At 60.0% G+C, this 23,077-nt stretch overlaps 1 protein-coding gene across 2 annotated transcripts in view; it reads left to right on the top strand.

Annotated features, from left to right (window-relative positions):
* Positions 1 to 1,433: 1,433 nt before the first annotated feature.
* Positions 1,434 to 23,077, top strand: part of RAB26 (RAB26, member RAS oncogene family) — a 31,578-nt gene continuing 9,934 nt past the window's right edge. For both annotated transcript variants that reach the window (XM_050905859.1, XM_050905858.1), the window contains exons 1-2: positions 1,434 to 1,652; positions 4,353 to 4,463. In XM_050905859.1, coding sequence (XP_050761816.1) covers positions 1,434 to 1,652; positions 4,353 to 4,463 — 330 coding nt within the window. The remainder of the gene's footprint in view (positions 1,653 to 4,352; positions 4,464 to 23,077) is intronic.

Below are 23,077 nucleotides of genomic sequence, written 5' to 3'. Positions count from 1 at the left end.
TAAGCCTCCACCGTGACAGCTTTTCCTCTGGCCTCAGCTGCATTGGAGGAGTGCTGCAAACCCAGAGCTCCTCGGCATTCCCTGGGGTCCGTGACGGCCGTGGCCGTGCCCGAGGTTTGGGGTGGGAGAAGGGGGATCTCACCCAGGAACCACGGGCAGGAGCTCCTGACCCGGCTCCTCTCCCTTGTCCGTGGCCAAAGCCATCAGAGCTCTGCTGCCAACACCTCCTCCTCCCCCTGGAGTGCTTTAGGGCTGTTGAACAGGGATTAACTATAGATTTAAATGCTCCCAGGGCAGCAAAGGGAAAAGCTCGTCCGTGCCCACAGCGAGAGCAACCCCTCAGCATCACCACGGCTGGTACCCGAGCTCCGGCACTGGCACTGGGTTTGCCAGGCTGCCTGAGCCCCGCCACGTTGGCCATCACCTCCCCTCCCTCTTGTGCAAGCGCTGTTACTTATTTACATCTTCATTGTGTGCCTGCCTGGCTTCTCACCACAGCAATTTATTTTCCACTCCTGCTTGGATGTGACTGTTCAAGCCTCCTTTTCCAGTCAGGATGAGGCCGCATCGCTGGAAATATGTCACACGGCTGAAGACATTTATTTCAGTCGAGAGAGTCGCAAGCGCCTCAGGTGACACTTCATTTGCAGTCAGAAAGAAAGACGCCAAGTGTTGCTCGCTGAAACCGGTTGCTGAGACAGACTGGGGACAACGCGGGTTCCCGTCTTAGAAAAACTCGAGCCTGCCGCCCCGCCAGCCCACGCTCCGTCCACCCCACGGGCTCTGCCCTGCTCCGTGACACTCAGACCCGACTTCTCGCAGGGATGCTGCTGGCAGCAGACGGCCTGTGTCTGCCTCGAGTGAACCCCACCACCACCGCGCCCTGACTGTGGTGAACGCAGAGCAGGGCGGGGGGGGACGACACCCCAAGCTGCTGGGTGACAGACCCCGAACCCGGCTGGGGAGCTGCACCCAAACCCCGCTCTGCACCCTCCCTCTCACCGCGGGGCTGGGGCGTGCGAGTGGCTCAGGGGACGGCAGGCATGGCGTGGGGCACCCCACGCTGCTTCCCGGGGTGCAAATGCTCCCGTGGGTGCGTGTGAGCACTCTCAGCGCTGCTCCCTTCGCGTGTGCAACCCCCCCCCCCACCCCCACCCCACGCTGCTCCCTTCACACACGTGTCGCAGCCCCACGCGCGTGTCCCAGTGCCCCCCCCCCCCCTCCGGTGACCGCGGGTGCAGCGCGTTGCGGTGCGCGGGCCGGGGCGGAGCGAGCGGGAGCGGAACGGAACCGTTCGGCCCCCGCCGCCGCCTCCGCGGCGCTGCCATTGGCGGCGGGGCCGGGCCGGGCCGGGCCGGGCCGGGCCAGGGGAGGCGGCGGCGGCGGCCGGTACAGCCCGCGCCCCCCGCCCCCCGCGGTGCCGGGGCCCCGGTATGTCGCGGAAGAAGGCGGCTCGCAGCAAGGGCGGCGGCGGCGGCGGCGGTGCTCCCTCCGCCGCGCTGCCCCCCGCCGCCCAGGGAGCCGGCCGTGCCGGTGCCGCCGCCGCCCCGCGGGGCTCGGCGCCCGTCCCCGAGCTGCCCCGCAACGGTGGGGCGGCGGCCGGGCGGCCCTCGTTGAGCAGCAGCGGCGAGTTCTACGATCTTGCCTTTAAGGTGCGGGGCCGGGGGGGGGGGGCTGCGGGGAGGGGCGCGGAGGCGGGAGCCCGGTGCACGGTGGTGCGGGAACCCGGTGCACGGTGGTGCGGGGTACGTCGGGTTGGCGGGGCCGGGCGCAGCCTTTCCGCGGTCGCCGGAGAAGTTCCCGGGGAGCGGGACCGGGCAGGCATCCCTCCCAGCCCCGGTATCCCGCTCCTCCTCTGCTGCTGCTGCCGCCGCCGCCGGGTTCGGGTCTCCGGCGGCGGGTCCGCCGCGGCCGGGCTGCCGGGGCGGCTGGGGCCGGGCTCGGCGGGGGGCTGCGCCTGCAGAGCCCTCGGCAGCGGGGCTGCTTCTGCGGAACTTTTGCAAGAGGTGACAAAAGGCTTTCTGCTCAGATGAGTTGCGGTAACCTTCTGGTTCCTCTTTAACAACGTAAAAAATGCGGTCGTGAAGCGGGGTGACAGTATTCCTTGAGTCGCATCGAATCTGCTCTGGCTGCTGTTGAAATGTCTCCAGCTTGCGCTTTCTTTTAAGGGCTCAGATGGCTTCTTCTCGCCACTTCAGATTCTGGCGAGCGAGTCACAGATCAAACGTATTTGCACTCGCCCCCCCCCCATCATGCGACCTGATGTAAGCCCAGCTTGGAGCTCGCTTAGCGATTTTGGCTGAGGCTGCAATTCAGCGCGACCCATCTGACTGCATTTCTAACACGGATCTTCGTAACCGAGCGCGGGGGATTAAGCTTGGAGAAGACAGTGTTTGCTATGGCAAGTCCAACCTTGGCACGCTGTGTCGGAGAGCTCGGTGCCTGTGGCAGTCAGCATGGCCATCATGTTAAGATCTGGGACATGGAGTAGGAGGTGAGGGGTGTTCAAGAAGTGAATTTGGTCGCTTTGGTAGGCGGTTGGTCCTGATACAGCTGCAGTAACGATTCAACAGCTTCCCTAAAATGGAGCCACCTCCGTGTTCATGCTGGTCCTCGGCTCCTTGAGCTCGCCTCTCCCTGCCCGGGCTGGGGCTTTCCCTGGAGGTTGCCCCCATGGCACAGGGATGAGCCGAACAAGGTCTCAGATAAGCCCAAACACGCCAGGTAGCAAAAACCTCTCCTAACGGTCTGGCTGGTTTTGAACCAGTGGCAGAGAGAAATTGCTTCGTATTCAGTAAAAACCTGGTTTATTAAACTTTCTCTTTCCCTTACCCCTCTCTTGAGGCTCCTGAGCTCTGCCAGAGGCAGTGGCCAAACGCGAGTCCCGGGCATGGGGCCGGATCCTGATTGCTGAGCCCTTGGCGTGAGCCTGGCCCTGGGTGCTGCTGCGTGCCCCAGGTGAGGTGTTGGGCAGGGAGAAGCTGCTTTTAAGGGTCGCCCTGCTCTAGAACAGAGGTCTGGAAAGTTTAAAAAAATCAATACTACTATTTTGTACTAAAAATTACTTTTTTTTTCCCCCCCTTCCCTTGGCTTCGCACAGATACGCCCGCAGGCTTCCTGGCTCCCCTAACCCCGTTGTGCCAGAGCTTGGTGCGCGGCTGTGCGTGGTGCTCCCATGGGAGACCTGGCGCGGGGCTCTGCGCCGTGGGCGATGGAGCATCGTGGCCGGATCCCGGCCACCCGCTCCCCCCCTCCCCGGCAGTGCCCCCCTGCCCCAAAACAAGTTACGGCTGCGGCCGGGGCTGCCGCCACCTCTCGGGAGGCCGAGCTGCAGGGTGCTGGTGGCGTTTGCTGCTTCTGATGGCTCCTGCCCGGGTTCGGTGTGACCCAGGGCAGCGCCTGCCTTAAAACCACTTCAGTTCGGTCATGGGCTAATGGCTTGCGGAAGGCTAATGGCAGCGCTTTCGGGAGAGAGGGAGCCCTGCCATGTCAGCGTGAAGCCGCGCAAATCGGCGCGGGTGCAGAAGCCGCTAACGCAGCTCGGCTGCGTGGTCTGGGGTTTCTCAACAGCGGGAAGCTGTTGTCCCGCCAAGGGGAGCGGGGTCGGCAGCCCCGGGGGAGCAGGAGGGCTCAGGAGGGTTTGTGGTTTGAGCCGAGGCTTTGGGGAGCAGCTTCAGCTCTGCCGTGGTTTCTTTGCGGCAGGGTGGGTGCCTGCCCCGTCTGCACCCGGGGCTGCTGCCGGGTGGGGAAACTGAGGCAGGCAGCACCAGGAGCTGCTCCCTCAGCGCCCGCTGAGGACTGGGAGGGAGGCTGTGAGGCTGTGCGGGTCCCGCCAAAGGATTTTGCTCGCAGAGGGCAGAGTGCACCCCTGGAGTTGGCACTTATGATTGGGGGCCCCCCTGAAGTCTCCCCATGGGCAGTGCCACCCTCTCAGAAAGCCCCGCACGTGGTGGGGTGCGGGGTGTTTCGTGGGTGCGCCGGGGGCAGCGTGGGCCCTGCAGCCGTCGGGTCGCAGCCTGCCTCGCCTAGACAGCAGCTCTTGGTTTTCAAGGGGTGTTTGTGCCCCCACGGGGGATCTGTTCAGTACTGGTCGGGGGGAGGTGTCTCGAGTTTGGCCAGTGCTCAGGGACACGTGTGGTGCAGGGTGGGGAATAATCCCGCTGTGGGTCCCCCTCTTCTCTCCCCCGCCCTCCCCTGGGTCTGAGGACGTCGCTCTTAGATGTGGTTTTTTCCCCTCAAGAATATGGGATCTGCTGTTTGCTCCCGGGATGGAGACGGGTAACGGCTGCGGTGGGGCTTCCTTCCCGAAAGCCGGTGTCTAATGCCCCCCTCTCTCCCTCCCTCCCTCGCAGGTGATGCTGGTGGGCGACTCGGGGGTCGGCAAAACCTGCTTGCTGGTGCGGTTCAAAGACGGCGCTTTCCTCGCCGGCAGCTTCATTTCCACAGTTGGAATCGACTTCAGGGTAAGTGCCGGGGGGGGCTCCTCGGCCCCTGCCCGCTCGGCCCCTGCCCGCTGGGTCTGGCAGGTGAGTGACGGCTTTTGCAGAGGAGTAACAAAACGTTGCTCCAAGGACTTAAACGTCGTCATCCCGACCCGTGTGTCAGCTCCAGCCGGGGCACCTCAGGGCTGAGCAACCGTCTGATGGCAGCGGCGGCGGCAGTGCGGCGGCCTCTTCGTTACCGCTTTGCACGAGGATGGGGGAGCGCGTCCTCTGCTCCGCGTCCTGGGGATGATTCGTGTAGGAACAACTGCCGAGGCCTGAGCATCTGCCCAGGGAAAAATATTTCCCTAAGTTGGTTTCAGTGTTTTTAAGAGCTGGGTTTTTTTTAAAAAACAAACCAACCCAAAACTGACGTAAACCAAAACGCCCTGGAAACATCTGAGCACAGCTTTGGGGTGCTGATGTGGGGGTGCGGTGCCGGGGTGGCTCTGCTCCCTCTGGCATGGAGGGCATGCGTTGTGCCGAGGGGTCTCTGAGCTCTCGGAGAATAATTGTTTTGTTGGCAGCGACCGGCGCATCCCGGTGCCGGGGGAGCCCCGAGGGCAGCGTGTCGGGGCCGTGCGGCCCCAGCGAGGACAGCGGGAACCTGCTCGACAGAGGGGATAATGTGGGGAATGGGCGGCAGAAGGGGAGACGCGTCATGTCCTGCAATGCCCTGGTGTGGGCAGAGCATCCTTTGCCAGGCAGGAACGTCTTAGTGCCGGCCGGGGCCATCGAAGCCTTTTCTTGGCTGCATTTCCCTGGCGGTACCTTGCTGGGGCTGGGGAGGGCTGCCCGGGGACGCCGTGGTCCAGGCAGCCCCTGGGGAAGGGGAGCTGTGGTGCTGCCATGGGCATGGGACAGCAGAGCAACGGGGACGGTGACTTTACAGACATGGCATCAAAGAAACCTTACGGCAGCAGTGAAGGGCAAAGCAGCAGCCGGCAGCACGCCTGCCTTGGGTCGCTGGCCCGAGGATCGGGTGCTCTCTGTCCCTCCCCAGTTCCCCAACCATCTGCTTCCCCCCAAACTGCGAGCTTGCCGCCCTCCAAGATGTCTGGCCGGTGCCACAGGCTCCTGGGGGAGGCTCAGCCCTCGGGACTGGGGACGTGCCCGGTGGCTGTGCTCCCCCTGCCCTGCCGTTGGGGCACCGGCTGCGCAGTCTCGCCATGCGATGGCTTTTGGCTCCGTTTCGGTGCTGCAGTGGTGATGGGTGGGTGCGGTGAAGAGCTGGTGGTGATGCCACGCACCAGTGTTGTGTCTTCCTGACCACCTTTTCTCAGCGGGATCTTGGATCTCCCCCTTTCTTGGAGGATTTCTGGGAGATGGGTGTTTCTTGTAATCTGCTATTTTGCCAGGGTGTGAATAATAACTTGCTGGTACAGTGACAAGTGGAAGAGATGAGGGACGGCTCGGAAAGCCTTTAGAAAGAAAGCGATGTTCTTTCCTGCAAATAGGCTTTCGGTGCAGAGCAACGCTGCGGGCTGCAGCAGCAGCTTGGTGAAGTTGGTAAATTGGAGTCCATAATTTTATACAAAGGTAATTACATGGTATTTCAGGTGTTCTTAAGATGAAAAGTGTTTTATTACTGATTGCAATGATTGATACCAAGGGCAGTCATAAAATCCTGTGACTTATTGATTAGAGCACTGAAACAACTGCTACTGAGAAGCAATCAAATTAGGGTTAATTTACTTCTGTAATAGAGCTGCTAGAACTACATCGGTTTGAAATGGGCAGATTGTACAGCAGGGAAGATCATGTGTATGCCCTAGAACTCATTATTACCATTTTTGTAAGGCACTCATAATTTTGGGGGGACATGGAAATAGTTTTTTGATTGTACATCTCTGTTTCCATTAAGATAATCCTGTTTGCAGGCGCTGTGTAATTGTGCCCCTCTCTCCGTTTGCATCACGATGCAGATGAAGCTCTGGGGTGGTAACGCTGGAGGCTTCTGCTGCGAGAGCGCGTTTTGGTTCTAATTTGTGTCTATCTAATAGCAAAACTGTCACATCGCAGCTCCTTTTCTCTGTAATCCCAGAGTTTGGCATCGGGTTTTCCGGCTGAAGCAAGCGCGGCTGTTGGTGACCGTGGGCGGTTGTGGTTGGGGAAGGCGGTCGCTGGGTTTTTGCTGCGTTCGCCTTGGACCGGTGCAAGAGGCGCTGAGCAGGCGCAGGGCGTTATTTCAGTGCATCGGGCTTTCTCGGCGGGGTTTGCGGCGGTCGCTGCGCCTCGCTGGTGGCGGAGACCGCGGGGACCTCCCCAAGGCCAGGGCGTGCGGCAGCTGTGCTCCTGTGCACGCACGACCTTGCTCGGCCCGGGGGAGAGCTGCCGGGAGCCTGGGTAAAGGCTGGGGACGTCGTGAGGACAGAGCTGCCCGGCCCCTGCCGTTGTTTTTGGGACTGTCTCCGCTCCTCTTGATGGTCTCTGCGAAACACCCTGGGATGGGACAGAGCCACATCGGGGGGCAGCCCCCGCGCCCACCCAGCTGCTCTCCGCCTCCTCTCCCAGTCCGTCCACTGGTCCCAGTGGGCTCCAGGATCAGCCGCTCGTTTTTGAGGATGTCAAGCCATTAGATACACGCCAAGCTATGGCTAATGGATTATGTAGGCCTGAGTGAATGTAAATGAATAGAAATCCATTTAAAATTAATCTGGCGTTACAGTTCCTAATGGCCCCCTAGGTTCTTTCCCTCCTACTGTTTTATGTTAGGGAGAACCTCTCCCATTGTGTTTGTTTATCATCGTCTCTTAAACAAAGTCGAATGTTGATCTAAATATATTTGCAAAATAAACCACTGATACTAGGGAAATAAAGATGATCGCAGTGGTAAAAAATGCATCGCAATGGCACCTCTTGGCTTCTAGCTTTGGACATGCCGAGTCCTTCGGCTTTCCTTCCTTTGAAAATGGGATTTACTGCGGGAGCATCTTTAGCTCCTCGGGAACATACCAGCCCTCCCCGTTCAGCCGGGGCAGCGCCGGGGCATCCAGGGTGCCGAGCCGAGGGTTTGGCTGGAGGTGCGCTGCTGGGGCAAGCCCCCCCCCGCCACTGCGGGTGCCACTAAGGCAAGGCAGAGCCCTGGGGCGAGGGGTCCTGCTCCCGGCAGGGGGTTCCTCTGAGCAGGGGGCTCGCTTGGAGCAACAGAAACTTCTGTCCGAGTTACTGTGCTGCTTACCCCAGAGGGGGAAGCCTCCTGGGGGGGCAAACCCCTCTTTGCCTCCGGCGTCTCGGCTGCAGGCATTGCCTTCGGGGTTTCCAGCCATTGCTAGATAATGAGGGGCTTAATTATTCCCTCCCGTGAGCTGTGGCGTAGCTGTGCCGAGCCGTGGCACGAGGTCTTCCTCCTCCTCTTCCCCGGGGCTGGGGGGTCTCGGCAGATCCCTCTGCTTGGGGCAGCGGTGGGGTCAGGTCTCTCCCTGCAGATCCCCGCCGGTGAGGGCAGGACAGGTCCTGCCTGCGCAGGCAGGGCGGCTGTCTGGGGCAGGTCGTGCGTGCTTTTCTAACTTCATACGTTAGGATTTCAGGGAGAAGGGTCTCCTGGAAGACAGCCGGTTTATCACTCAGGGGTGTGAATCCCATTTTTCTCGGTGCTCCTGAAGGAGCTGCCTTTTGCTGTAATTTTGGGAACGCCGCAGAAACCTCGACAGAAATTAAAGCTGCGCGGCCAACGGTACTTCTGTCTCATTGTAACGGCTAACTAACAGGAGGAATGTCTTGCCAAAGCCGAGAAACCAAAGGGCCACCTGAGCCCACCGTGTGCCCGCTCCCTGATGCCGGCCGGGCTCCGTGGGGCCGCCCCGATGCTGGCCACCCAGCCGGTGCTCGCAGCCCCGCGCTCTGTCCCGGGCTTTGCAGGGTCAGACGAGTTAAGGTTTTTGTACTAATTGGACCTGAAAGGAGAAGAACATAAAAGAAAAAAATTAACGATGAGCCTTCTCTCCCGGGGAAGAGGTGCTAATGAGTTTCTTTGCATGAGCAGGGGAAATGGTTTCTGCGTTAATCAGTGGGATGAAACCATTAGGAAGCGCTTTGCTGGCAGAGTTCAGAGCAGGGCAGCTTGTCTTCGTTTTCACCGAGGTGAGTAGTGGTATCGCTCCTCTCTTGCCGCCCCAAGGAGAGGGAGCAAACCAACATCCTCCTGGCACAAAGCATGCTTAGGTGCTGCGAGAGGAGGAGGAGGAAGAGGAGGAGGGAGCCAGCCAGCCCCGGTGCTTCGGCACAGCTTTGGGCTTCCCGAGCAGGCAGCTGAGTGCAGGGAATATTTCCTCTGAAGGCTGGGCTTTGACATCCAGCAGTTTGCACCAACGTGCCCAGGAGGGGTTTCTGCTGGTTGTTACCCTGCGGAGACCCGCAGCTCCCCCGGCAGCCGCAGCCTCCTCGGGCGCGGGCGAGCCGGCAGCGGCCACGCTCTCTGCTCCAGCCTTGGCCGTGCCGCAGTTAATCTGCCCGCTGCGACGGCTGCTGCGCGCCGTAAATAAAAGCTGTCACTTGTGACCCTGAGCTTTAAGGGCTCTTGATTACATTCAGCCCTGCGCTGCTCTGGGGGTGGAATCAGCGGTATATAATATGGTTTTGTGCATAAGAGATTTGTTGCATCTCTGTTTATTTGTTGTAGCGTGTGTGTGTGTGTGCACCTTCCGTCGGCAAAACAGCAGCTGCTGGCTGCCTGCTGACTCCCTCAGCGAGCTTAACTTTGCAGGAGAGGCGGAAAGCTTCGCTCTAGCCATGCAGGGTGTGCAAACTAACGCTAGCCATGGTCTGGATTCGTCAAGTCTGGTCCTGGGTCTCCGTGTGCTCAGGGGAAGGAGGTGTGGATGCCCTGAGCATCTGCCGGTCCCCAGCGGGCGCCTGCATCCCTGCCCTTGGGGCGATGCTCCAGCGCAGCGTTCGCCGGGGTGCCTCCCTTTGAAGGGTTAGTGCAACCTGGAGCCGTCTGAAAGCCAAGGGCTGGCTTTTATCTCAGCGGTTGGCACGGAGCATTAGCAGGGGTAATTTTCTGATGGATCAGTCTGGAAGAAGTGGGAGGGGATCTGCTTAGGCCAGAAGAAAGAGATGGAAATAAATTAATTCCAGCGTGTCTTTCTATACAAAATTAGTCCTGAACATTCGAGGGAAGGGGCTCTGGGCATCGAGCAGAGTGTTTGGTCTCTTCTGTTCGCACGCTTTGCCGTGTAGCATGGCGACGTGTGCGGGGTCGGGCAGGGGGGCTGCTGCAGGCTGCAGTCGGGTGGGTTGAGGTTGGTCCCCGGGGCTGTGAGCAGGAGCACCGGAGGGGACAGCCCCGGCTCTGCACCCCTGCAGCGGAGGTGGCCTTCTCCTGGGAGAGGCAACTCAGTGCTGCCTGGGTCACTCAGGCCAAATGCCCCTCCGTGGGGCTGCCATGCCAGCGGCAACGCCGGTGTGACCGCTGCGGGCCGGGGAGGGCGGGGAAGGAGCCCCGTGCGGGCACTGGCGTGGCAGGGCGGGCAGGGGGATGCCTGTGCGCCTGCCTTGGGTACGTGTTTCCAGCAGCTCTTTGTCTGAAATCGGCTTGTTCTGCATCTCCCGTTGCTGTATGAATTTTAATAGAAGCCAATAGCTGATTTCATACTTTTGCATTTCTCACTGTAAGGAAAGCTGGGCTAAATTGGCCCAGAGGAGCTTTCCTGCGATGCTTTCCACCCCTTCTGCCTGGTTTCAAGGGGCAGACGAGATCCCAGCACCGGTGCCGTAAGGACCAGGCGCTGCCCGAATCTGGCAGCAGGTGAGGCAGGTCCCGGAGAGCTCACGCAGGGAAGGCAGGCGCTTGTTAGCCGGAACATGCCTTGATTTTATCGATTTATGTCGTGTCTGACTCTTAGGACAACAGCTTCTCCGCAGCTGCTGCTGGGTCCTGTTCCCCGCTCCCAGGACGGGGCTCTCAGGGGAGTAAATAGCCATTTTTCCGGGGAAACCGAGCCCTGCTTTGCTGTCAGCTGCTGCTCTCCTCCTTTGCAGAGGGACACAGCTTTGCAGTCAGCGAAGCCTGTCATTTGCATGCAGGGGCTCAGTTGCCAAGAGATGCTGCGAGCAGTGCCCGTGGCGGGCTGCACCCGCTTTCTCACATCTGCTAGTATTTTATTCATGTTTCTTTGGCTCTTGCATTTGAAAAATAATACATCTCCTTGGTGTGCTCCAGTTCTGCAGCACACCAGTAAACTGCAAACACCCGTGTGCTGGCGGTAATCCCAGTGGACAACAGACTCGATTCCTGCCTTGGGGAAGGCAAAAAGAAATAAGATGAATGTCTTCAAAGCAGAGAAGTGCTTGAGCTGCTCTTTAAATGAGCAGCTGGAGCGGCATCAAGACCCAGAGCCTGCTTAAGAAAACTCTTAACCAGTTTGCAGGATGGTGTGAAGGTGCCTTCCCCACTCTCGGCACGCCGGGGGCTCTCCCACCCTCTCGGTGTCTGGGAAATACCGCCCAGAATAGATTGGGTGTTTAATCCGGGTGTGAAATTTTGCATCCATTTCAGCTGACAGCGAGAGCGCTGGGGACGTGGGGTTTCATGGGAGATGCTCCTGGAAGGGCACCGGTGTCTCCCAGGCTCCTGCAGCCCCGCTGCTGCGCGGTGGCTTCCCGGTGCACGCCGACAGCCGGCGTCCCCGCGGGTCTGTCCTGGTTGGAATGAAAGGTGTGATTAGCTCAGGCGGAGGGCAGGAGGCCTGGGCTGCTCGGGAGCTGCAGAGCCAGGGCTCAGGCATGGTAAAAATACACTTGGGAGCTGCTGGTGGAAGGAGGGAGGTTGTAAAGCTATTCACCGTAATCGGCTTCTGTATCCTCCTCGTTAGAGCTGTACAGGAGCTCAAAACCCCGTTAGAGGATGGGGACCAACATGGTGGAAACTCAGCTGGAAAACGCAGTTCCTGCACATCTGCAGCCTGTTGCGAGCCTACGTGGAAAGCGCGAGCCGAGTCGCTTCCCGGGCCCTGTAGCGTCTGACCAGAACGGCTTGATTTCTTATCCTTTAATTTCTTTTCCAGGCAAGTTGCACTGCGGCACAGCGGCGGGTTGGGAAGCGGCGCCCGGGCGCATGTGTTGTCACTGCAGTGTCCCCTCCCTGAGCCACCGGCATTCACCGCGGCCGGGCCATCGGCAGGCGCAGTCCTAGCTCTGCGGGTGCATGGGGCTGACGGCGTGTGTGTCCTCTGTCCTCAGCGTGGGGATGGCACCGTGCCGTGGGGACGGCTGCCTGAACTCCTGGAGCCCTCCCATGCCTTTATCTTATCTCTGTTTTTCCCGCAGCAGCATGGGAAGGGAAGCGTTGCTTTGTGCGCTGTAAAATTGTACGAGTTTTTGGCGGTATCTCGATGACTGTGCTTCAAAGTACCCTGCGAGGTCCCTGCGGGGAGCTGGGTTTCGGTGCGGGGCGATGGACCCGCTCGTGCGAGCATCCTCGCTGCAGCACCCATCTCCTGCAGGGATGGTGGGTGCGGTGGAGCTGCCGCTGGGGACTGCTCTGCCCGCGAGCAGCAGCCGGAGGCATTTCCCGGCGTCTTCGGGGCTGTGGGTCAGTGCCCTGCTCCCTGCTTCGCTCCAGCTTAGCAGGCTCCCCGTGAAGGAGCGGGGTGAGGAGGCGGTTGGTGCTGGAGGAAGGCTGTGGGCATGCAGATGTGGTGTGTCTATGCCTCTCTGGAGGGTGCCAGGTAAGAAGTTGGTCCCAGGGAGGCCAATTCGGGTGCTGGAGCATCGGCTGCCCCGGTGCAGAGCCAGGCATTATGCTGGGTCTGCTCGTGGTGCCGGGGCCTGTGAAGGAGCGTTTTATAGCCAATAAAACATTTAAATGGGTCTAGAGTAAGTCTAAATGGTTTGAATATTTAATGGAATACATTTGGCTTGATTTCACTTTCATCTTTTATTCGCGATAAAATATTGAATTCAGCTGTGCAGAATTGGCTTTTTCTTTGAAAGCGGAGGGAAGGCGGCCGGGCCCGCGGGGATGGGTGGGCTTCGGGGTGCTTCTGCCCCCCGCTGCCGTCCCCGTGATGGGCGTTTAGGGCCATCCCTGCCCCATGGCTCCCGCCTCGCTCAGCCCCCGTGATCCCTGCTGAGCCCTCGCTGCCTCTCTGCTGAGCCGCTGACTCATTTTGTTACCGCTGATTAATTATTTGCCCCCAGCAGGCTTCGGTTTATTCCCGGCGTGGATGCTGGTGATCTCTGTGTGCCTGCGGGGAAGGGTGAGGTGCCGGTCCCGGGTTCGGCAGTGCTGGGGAGGGCTGCAGCGGGGACGTCACCACCTTTCCCGAAAAGCTGGTGCGGGGCGAGCCGTCTCCGGCTGAGCTCGCCGGGTGCTGACTGGGCATCGTCCTTCCCTGAAAACCGCCTGCCCCTTTGTCCTCTTCCCAAAGAGCCGCTTTCCTCCTCATGTCTGCAAAGGGTGGAGAGACCTGAGCTGTGGAGATAAGGGGTCAGGTCGGTCCCACCGGTGAGGCTTTTGCTGAGCCCTGCGATGGTAACGCTGAGCATCAGTGTGGCAAATCAGAAGGGCAGCGATCGGCCGCTCTGAAGCCTGGAACAGCGAGTACCGGCAGAAGATCATCCTCCTTAGGAAAAAAAAAAAAGAGGGGCAGGGAAAACAGTCCCATCCAAGTGGATCTGAGCTGTGTTTACGGTGGAACAGCCTGGTGTGTGTCTGAGCAGTTGTCCACTTGTCCTTGGCTGGCGATGAGGGGGGATACTGGTTCCTATGGCAATGGGGAATTTGGGGATCAAGGGCTTGTTTACCTGCAGAGCCTTCGGAAGCAAAATATTTTGTCGGCGGCGTTGTCCTTGGAGCGGGTGAGGGGTGCAGCGAGCAGGGAGACCCAGGGTGGCCACTGGTGGGGAGCCCTGAGGAGGAGGAGGGCTGGGAGAGCATGGGGAGCTGTGGGATTCCTGCACAAGGCAACGTTGGTGGCACCGTGGGGACATCCCTGCCCCGGAGCATGGGACTGGCTCAGCGCTGTGCCGTGCCATCGCATGCCCACGGCTGGGCAGAGCCGGGGCGATGCACACCTTGCTCGGCTGCACCGCACTGCCTGCGTGGCTCCCGGCCCTGCTCGCAGCCCGGCGAGAAGAGCGAAGCCGCGGTGCCGCTGTACACACTGCTGGCTCCATCCAAGAGCGATGGAGCTGCCCCTGCTCCCCTGGCGAGGGATCTCCAGCGGAGTGGTGTAACTCATACAGCTTTGTTTGTCTAACAGGGGCATACAGCATTTTTAATCCTGGCTAAGCACGAAGTCATTGCCTTGAAGGACTGCAGAACCTCTCAAAAGCAACAGCAAATATTTCATCTTTATGCCTGCATTGGAAAAAATATTTCTTCCCAATCATAACTCATATGTGTTGGGAGCTCAGCTTTAAAGGGTGATGCCCACTGCCCCGGTCCATGGCTGTCCCAGGGTGAGGAGAAGCCCGGCGGGGGTCCGGGTGCCTCGGTGATGCTTCAGGGCTTCAGCCTGGGGAAGATGTTCGTGTGACAGAGACAGTGGGTCTGGGGTCGGTGCTGCCTGCAGGCAGGCCAGCAGGCAGGAAAGGTCGTCTTCTAGAGGTCGTAAGACGGGCAGCATGTCTCTGAGGATGCAACTGGTCCTGTTGTGAACATCTGGACAGGCTTTGTTTCATTCTGTGGGGTTTTTCAATATTTCATTTATTGAAAGGAGGGGAGTGGCGGGGAGCCGTGCCCAGCTGCATCAATGCAGAGGAACCTGCCCGGGTCGGATGCTGCGAAGCCGTCCACCTGCGGCGAGCCCGGACCTCGTCAGCCCTGGTTCAGTCTGCCCACGTCTCGGGAGGTTTTCCTCCTTCCTGCCAAGCCGCGATGTTCCCGGGCCCAAGCGGGGCCCAGGGGCTGGGGAAACGGAGGCTTTGGCTTTTCCAGCTTAGCTTGCGCAGGCGTCGCCACGGCAACCGTACAGCCACCCCCCCATCGCCCCCCCGCCGGCGAACGCCTCATCCGACGCGCACCGTTTTATGGCATTAACGCGGTTATTAGCGAAGCGCCGCCGAGTCGCCGCCGTTTGCGATGTGCGTGCGATGTGTGCCGGGGGCGGCAGAGGAGGAGCCGGGGGTCCGGCCCCAGCGCCGAGGCTGCTGCTTCTCCTCACCGATGAGGCTGGACCCACCTCGGCTCCTGGTACCATCCCTGCCAGGAGAGCTGTTGGTGTTGGCACTCCCAGGCCCTTTGCTCTCAACCTTGAAACAACTCCCTGTTAATGGGTTTTTCTCCCCCCAAAGCCAAGCGCAGGAGGCTGCTGAAGGCATCCGGGGAGCCCCAGCCCCCCCGGGGAGCGCAGAACTCACTGGTGAGGACCTTGCCCTCCGTTGGACGGTGATGCTGAATTTGGTCTGAATTGCCGGGCTTTGCTTCCCCCGTGCCGCTCGACGGCAGCGGGTCCCCACCAGTGCCTCCGTGCCTCGCTGCTTCCTCTGAGCCAATGACTAAGAAAAACACAACTGCATGGCTGGATGAATAATTCAGCCCAGCCTCGTCGCTGGGGGGTTCGTAGCAAAGACCCTGTCCGGGGACCTCCTTGTCAGAGGGGGCCGGTCCCTGGATGGGCATCCGTCTTGCAACAGGGATTTGGTGCCCCGGGTGGTGCAGGGTCAGTCCAGTCCCTTTCCTGGGTGCACAGGGAGCCCTTCCCGCTGCTTGTGCAGCCAGATGGCTGGGCTTTAATTTGTTTTGGGTTCTTTTTTTTCTTTCCCCCCAGTGTTAAGCACACTCAGCTCTCGGGAGCTGCCGGGAAGCAGCTGTTTCTCCAGGGTCACGGCTGTGGGAGGACGGCGTCATTTCCCCAGCGTGGCCGGGCGCTTGCCCTCCCACCCCACCGGCTGCAAAGCCCCCGCGGGCTCACTGCTTTCGGCATCGCCCCGTTTGCCGCGTGCCGCGGCGGAAACGCCAGGGGATTGTTGCTACTCTCGGCGTCAATTTTTAGAGCGCGGCGCGGGTTTTGGCAGCGGCGCCGGCCAGCCCACGCAGCCCTGAGCAGCGCCAGCCTTGGGGAAGGACTGGCAGCTCTGCTGGGCTGGCAGGGATGCGGCTTTCCGGGGGTGAGCCCGCCGTGCCGTGCCGTGCCATGCCGTGTGCCCGTGCACCTCCCCATGGCACCAGCTTGGCAGGGCTGGCCCCTCCAGGCTGGGCAGAGCAGCGGGGCAAGGCTGGGAAGAGACCCCGGCACTGTGACGGCCGTGCCGCGCTGCCCCAGGCAGCCATCACCGGTTGTGTTTATTTTCTGCTGTAACCATATGCTCGTGGGTGTTTCCGTAGGGGCTGAGGGGCCGTGGGGTGCTGTGTGGTCACGGTGTGGGTCGGTGCGTGGAGGGAGCGGGGTCGGGGCTGTGAAGCATCTCAAGCCGTTACGCTGCGGGTGTGGGCTTCCTCGGGCTCCCGTGAGTCAGTGCTTTCTGAAAGAAAAGCGTTCCCGGGAGATCACGCATCGCAGGTTTCAGAGGAGTGGGCTTTTCTTTTTCCTCTAAGTGCCAAGGCACACGCGGCCTGAAGCCAACCCCGAGCAGCTCGAATGCTGGTGGGTCCTGAGCCCCGTGGGCACGCTCTCCTCCCGCTCAGGGAGCCTGGCCGCGGGCAAGGCCGGCTCCTTCCCTAGACCTGCCACGGTTTGCTGACGTGGCTTGGTTAAACGTGGCTGATGTGACGGGACCAGAGTGGGGCTGGGAATCGCTTCCCGGTGAATCCTGCTGCGCTGTGTTTAGGAGAAGGGCTGGCTGCGGGGCATCTCTGCGGGGCGTTGCCGTGGGGCATCCCTGCAGTGTATCGCCATGGAGCGTCTCTGTGGTGCATCCCTGCAGCACGTTGCCGCGGTGCATTGCCATGGTGCAGGCACAGCAGCCCTGCAGCAAACAGTAGTGGCAGAAGTGGGGGAGCCGGAGCCCTAGGAGGGGTGACCCCGTCTGTCTCTGCCTGAGCCCAGAGGTTTGTGTTGCAAGGAGAGGGAATAGAAGGAGGAGACCGTCCTCTCTCCCTGTGCCCGCTGTCACTGCAGGAGGGAAGCGGTGCTCATTGCTGCTGCCTCTCCTGGGGCTTCGCTGACCCAAGAGAGCTGCAGGGATGGAAACACCCAAAACGTGCCAGCACGACAGCGCTGGAGCATGAGCTGCCGTGGGGGACGAGCGGTCCCAGGCCCGAGCATTGTGCCTGCCGCTCCGCTGCAGTGGCTTTCCCAAGGGCTTGGCTGGGAAGGTACCAGCTCCTGCAGCATCGCCCCGCTCCGGGATGCGGGACATGCACAAAAATCAAAGAGCGGTGCCAGCCGTGGTCCTGTGTGCTGTGGTGCTGGCAGACATCGGAGAGCGGCACCGAGAGCGCTTAATTTTCTAGTTAGTGACGAGGAGTTGAACTCGGAGAGCCGGGTCTTGCTGCGATGGGGGTGCGTGCCGTGCCCCTTTGCATCGGGGTGAATTGCAGCGTGGCGAGGTGGCTCCCTGCAGGGCTGGGGCTCGGCAAGTGGGATTGCAGTTCAGCCTGAACTTTCTTAAATACGTTAACGTGCTGCACTTATAAATGTGCATGAATTAATGTGAGAAGTGCTTGACAATGCCTAAAATAACTTTGTTCCCGAGCAAGCGTTAATGCATGGCAGATGTGTTTTTCCCTCCTGAATAATACACACGTGAGGTCAAATTGCTCCCAGAAGCTCGGCGTGCTGGCAGTCCCACGGGGCCTGGCATCACCGGGGCGTTGCCGAGGGAGAGCAGCGGGGAGCGGTGCAGCTTCAGGGGGGCATCAGTTCCCCGGGGGATCAGCCCTGCAGCTTGGTGCAGAGGTGGAAATCCTCTCCCGAGGACCCCGGCCGCTCCAGCCTGAGTTCTTGGCTGCAGTCGGGCTTTCCAAGGGATCTCCCTGGTGCGACAAAAAAATCAAGGCAACTACGTGTGGGTTTTGGTTCAGTTTTATTTGCAAAAAGGTTTGCAAGTGCCTGCATCTTGCAGTAGTGCAAGCGTTCCCAGCCCCGAGCCCGGCGCTGCCGCCCAGACCTCCCAGTGCCCACCAGTAGCCGGGCAGGAACGCAGCGGTGTTGCGGCCCGTGGCGAAGCGGAGCTGCTACGGTTAGCGAGGAGGAGGCGAAACCTCAGAAAATTCTCACCCAGAGTTTGGAAAGCGAACGCGGGGCCGAGGAGGGGTCCTGCCCTGCCGGGAGGGGGCCGGGGCTCATCGCGCCTCAGCCCCCACCGCCGCTGCTGCCACCGCACCGCCCCATGCATGGGAGCTGCTGCACCGCCGCAGAAATGGGCTGGGGCGTCCGTGAGCACCGAGACCCGGTCTGTGCCATTCCCAGGGTCTTAATGGACTTGTACGGACTTCAGAAAGTCTCCTTAATAGTTGCTCAGTCACTCTCTTTTCCTTGAATCCTTTGAAGGATTCAGCTGGACGCGGGTTTGCTGCGCAGCGAGAACATGGCTTTCGAGAGCTGTCTGCCTTAGCTGCAGGTGAAGGATGTGTGTGTTTGTGTGTGTATGTGATAAAAAGCTACAGATTCATTTGTCAAGTCGTTGGGGATTCATTTTTTTTTAGGGATGAGAACTGCTATTTAATAATGCTGTTTGCAATGTCATCTGCAGAAGATGCTGTGTTACTGCCAGATGCTGCCGGGATGATTGCTGCTGGATATTCAGACCTGATATTTTTTAAATTGGATTGCAAAATCTTCTCTGAAACTTTGGGCACGTTTCCATCCCTTTAGGTGCCAGCCCTCTGATACAAAGAAGCCCGGCTGCGCCTCTGGCTGCAGTTGCAGGTACAGCTAATGGCACGCACCGTGCTGTGCAGGAGAGCTCCCCGGGGCTCATCCTGCCGGGCTGGGGGTCCCCTCGCTGGGTGTTACCCTGTGACTTTCTCTTCCGTGAACCCCACCACTGCCTGGCTGCTCTGGGACCAAACCAGTTAAACTCCTCCTGAGCTGGGACAGGTTTTGTGCTGGAAATGAGATGGCTGCTGCAAGGGCTTAAACGGGGTTCCCGGGACCCCGCGCCCGGACACAACTGGGCTGAGTCAAAATCACGTTCCCCCGTGTCTGGGGTGGCTGCCCCGCAGGGAGTGTCCTATTTGTCATCCTTGGAGGCGGCGGAGGATGGAGCGCGTGGGGACGGGGAGCACAGCCCGGGGCTGGCTGCCGTCACCGGGGCTTTGACGAGGGTGAAGCATAGGGTGCAAACCTGGGAGGCCGGTGAGCAGCGAGGCAGCGGCGCCGGGCACGGCTGTTGCAGCAGGGCTCCCCGGCTTGTCCCGCGGCTCCTGCTGCTCCAACACCCCACGGGCTGCTGTGATGGGAGCACTGGGTACAGCAGCACTTTTGACACAAGGAGTGGCTTCTTTGACATAAAAACTGCTGCAAGGCTTTATTTCCCCCCTGGAGTAGAGGAAACGATTCCCTCTATAACAGTAATTGATGAGCCATTTTTCATTCTCATGGCATTGACAGGCACCGTGTTTGCTGTAAATGAGAAATGATATTGCAATAAATGCTCTGTAGAGATTCCTGTTCTGCTTTGCAGCGCGGTATGTCCTTGATGAAGAAAATGAAGATAAATATGTTGAGTGCCACGTTACTTATTCTCGGTATTGGCACAGATCTGCGTGAGCCATCTCTGCCCTCTTTGTTTCCAAGGCTGCCTGGTTTAGAAGTAAGCACGGATATTTTAAAAAATATCTCTTCTATTATAAAGTAGAAAAAAAGAGATGGAAGGGGTGAGTAATGCAGCCCAGGGTGGTGGGGGAGCTGCCGCAGACCTTCCCCGGGCAGGGAGGAGGGATGCGGCCGCGGGCTCCATCCGCTCCTGGGACCCGACCACGTGCTGGCAGCTGCAGGGATGAGCTGCAGCCTTCCAGCCGACTGTTGCTTTTTGGTCGCTCTGGTCTCTGGGGCGGCTGTAGCAGATCCTATCCTGTGGATTTTTAAGGGTGGAAAACCCAGTTTCCCTGGCTGCCCGTGGGGCTGGGGCACGGGCTCGCTCCGACGTGGCGGGGACATCTGAAAGCCTTGCACGGCCACGTCTCCCGCCTGTTGGGATGAGCCTGAGCAGCCCCATCGGGCTTAAAAGCATCGATAGTCTGAGTCTCGTCTGCCTGCGCCTCCTTCAAGGAACCGTCCCCTCGATCATCCCCGGGACGCTGCCTCGCTGGTTAGATGGAGCAGCCAGGCTGGGGAGGGAAGGCGTCACCGACCCGGTGCTGCTCCACCAGCACCGGGAGCCGGGTGGCTGCGGGACACGGCTGCTGCGGGTGATGCTGAGAAGCAGAGCATGACTTTATTTTAAAATACATGATCTTAACCAGATCCTCTTACCTCTAATCTGTCCCTAAGACAGGCTTGCCAGAAAAACCTTTTATGTGCAGACTGATGTGAATAGAAGATGATAAGTCACTAATTCTTCAGTGTGTCTGCTCTAACAAGAGCCTTGACTCTTATCCTCTGCAGGGCTGGCAGCCAGGGAGATGTTAATTGTGCTTTAATGTAGCGTACATGGCTCTTGACAAAGACTAGTGCTGCAGACATCCCTGGGGCGTTCGCTGGGTGCTGCAGGGTGCGGGGAAGGGGCTGCGCTGCCCGTGGAGGCGAGGGGCTCTGCAGGGCACGCAGAGGGTCCCTGCCCACCCAGAGACCACGGGTTGGGGTGATTTATATAGGGCAGGGCTTGCGGCTTCTCCCATCTCGCCTGCAGCGTGCGGGGCAGGTTGAGCCCTGGCCAGGACCCGGCGTGCAGGGGGAGAGGGGACACGGTGGGGTGACCCCTCGAAGGAGGCTGGTGGAAGGGATGCAGGGCCGGCTCCAGCAGCAGAGCGGATCAGAAGCGCCGGCTGCTGCAAGGTGCCGTGTTAATCTGCTTTTCGCGGGGTCTGCTGTTGAACTGAGCAGCGAGCGCCGACACGTTATCGTTTCTGAAAGGATCTTGGCACCGGGGATCGTCGGCTGGCTCTGGAGCGTCTCTGCTGCAGGCAGGAGCGGGCAAGTCCTGGGGAGAAAAAAAAAACAAGGCAGAAGTTTCTATTTTTAGCTGCAGAGTGCAAACGCACAGAGCTGCCGAGGAAATTAATCACCTGCCCTGGAAGATGGATGGTCGGGTTTTCTCTCTGAGCAGAAGATTTATGGGACGAGGCGGAGGGAACCGTGGCGGGGTGTGCTGGCTGCCCGGGTCTCCCTGGGTCTCCCCAGGGATGTGTGCCGGGGCTGCTCTGGCTCGTCGCCGGTGGTGGCACAGCTGCTCCACAGCTGAGGAGGAGGAGGAGAAGGATCGTCAAAGATGTTTCCCAGTGCCTGGGTGATCCTCCAGCAGGACTCAGCACGGCTGGAGCAGGACTGTGTCCAGCCACACCATGGCACAGCCCTGTATCCAGCCCGTGTCCCTGCTCCGCTCTCCCCGTCCCCAGCGGCTTTCCGCAGGCTCCAGTGCAGCATCTAGGCTGTTCCCTCCCCTCTCTTGCAGAAAATGTGCTTCTGAAATGTTTTTCTCCTAAGCCTGGGGGTGGTGGGCTGGCTGGCTGCGTTCTCCATCGACGCGCCGCGTGGCCGGGCTGTGCTGGGCGCACTGGCTGCGTGGCCGGGAGGAACGCCTGCGCTGCCCCGTGAACCGGTGATGGGCAGAGCAGCCCCGCCATAACATGCTTTGAAAGCTTGTGCGAAGTTGAGCTGAGAGCTCAGCGCTGCTGTTATTGCTCTGGTGTCTGCTCATGGTTGCTGAAACTTAAATATTTGTTCCCGGTTACTGTTTGTCTCACTGGACAGATCTTGATTTCGGAAGTGCAGATCCTTGTGCAATATCAGCCTCCCGCTCTCTTCCCTTTTGTTACCCCCCCCAGCAGAAATAACAGGAGGTTTTAAAACCAGCTGCTGCCACGGCAGTTTGTCCAACAAAAGCTCTGGGCAGCTTTTTCCTCGAGGTCAGGTCCGCTGCGATGGGCTCGGGCACAGCCGTGCTTGGGGCTCCCCCGTGGCATCGTGCCGGGCTGCTGTGCACAGCCGCTCTCCCGGCTGCTGAACGCCACGGGGCGGGGGGACGGCAGAGCCAAAACCTGCCGGGTGCTCCCCCCGGGGCCCTGGGCTCGCGCCGAGCTGCTGTCGCGCTCCCTGTGCCATGCCGGGGTTGTGCACAGGCTGTAAATAATGCAGAGCTGGAGAGTCGGAAAAGCTCCAGCTCCTCGCCCGGCGCCTGCTCAGATGGTCCGTACCCCCAGCCAGACCCTGCTGCCGTGTCCCAGCCTCCCGGCACCCCCTGTTTTGGGCACCCCCTGTTTGGGCACCCCATGTTGACCAACGTGTCGGTGCTGATGCAGAGGGCCGCCTCCCGGCATCTCTGGAGCGATGCACGGTGCAAAGCCTGCGCCGAGAGCGGGGCCCGCAGCCGCTCGGAGCAAAAGCACCAGAGGCAGGGAGCGGAGGGGACCTTCCTCTTCCTCCTCCTCCTCCTCTAGAGCTGCTCACATTTTCTAATTTATGGCTGCGTTAGGAGAGTGAGTGCTGGATCCCAACAAAACGATTCTCCCAGGCTGCAAGCAAACAGCAATTTGGTTTGGGTTTTTTTTTCCCATTTTCTCAAATGAAAATGACATTTTCTCATTTTCAGTCTCAAAAATCACTCCGTTTGGCTGCTTTAATTTTGAGGGACCAAGTTTTTAGAGAACCGCTTGTACTGAGGGAGCAAAGAGGGGGCTGCTCTTCGAGCCCTGACCTTGGCAGAGGGCCGGGCTGTCCCTGAGCCAGGCTGCCGTGGCTGGAGAAGATGCTGAGCCGCCAGGACCAGCTTGCTGGCAGCAGCACGCGCGTGTGTGGGAAAACTTCAGGGTTTTAATGAGCAAATTTAATGCAGTGTCCTGCTGTTTTGGGCAGATTTCCATATCGATCCTTAATCTATTTTTGCAGCCGCTTTTGGAGGTGGTGTTTATTTGTCTGTCTGCTATAGCCCCATCACAACTGCATCCCAGCTCCTCCCGGCACAGGAGCATTTGTGCTCGTGGAGGCGGGGGCTCCCCGGGCTTTGCCGAGTGGGAATTTGGATCCGGGTCCTGCCTTGGCATGGGGCTGGGATCCCCCAGCATCCCTTCAGCCAGCTCGCCCCTGCTGTGCTGCTGTTTTCCTCCTGCCTTCCTAAAATAAAGCATGCCGCAATCTATCACCCGCTCCCCGTGTGCTCCCGAGCAGCGACGGGGACCTGGCAGCCCACCTCGCCCCGGCCAGCGTGTGATGCTGCAGCCCTCATGAAGTTTGCTGGGTGGCTGCGCTGTCAGTCCCGCAGCCCACGGCAGAGCCGTTACCGCCGCTAATTAACTCAGCCGGTGCCCCAGCCGCCTTCAGTCGGGTTTGATGTATATTCGCTAATACAGTTTTTTCCCCTTTCTGCAAGAACTCGCCCCTGGTTGGCCGCAGGGGCTGCCTCCGGAGCGCACTAATGACATTTGGGGTTTTTTTTCTTTTCCGTTGTAAAAGGGGAGACGGGGATGGCTGGGGGACAGACCCCCACCGGCTCCGGGGACGAGCCCACCGCACCACAGCCCTGGCTGTGCCAGCGCCCCTGGCAGCGGTGACGGGGCCGCATGCCCTCAGTCCCTGCCGGGACCCCGCAGCCCCCCGGGTTTTTCTCCG

Source organism: Gymnogyps californianus, chromosome 15, assembly GCF_018139145.2.
Source record: "Gymnogyps californianus isolate 813 chromosome 15, ASM1813914v2, whole genome shotgun sequence".
In the NCBI taxonomy this organism is placed as follows: Eukaryota; Metazoa; Chordata; class Aves; order Accipitriformes; family Cathartidae; genus Gymnogyps; species Gymnogyps californianus.
Note: the sequence above shows the minus strand (reverse complement) of the source record. Positions and strands in the feature narration are given on the sequence as shown.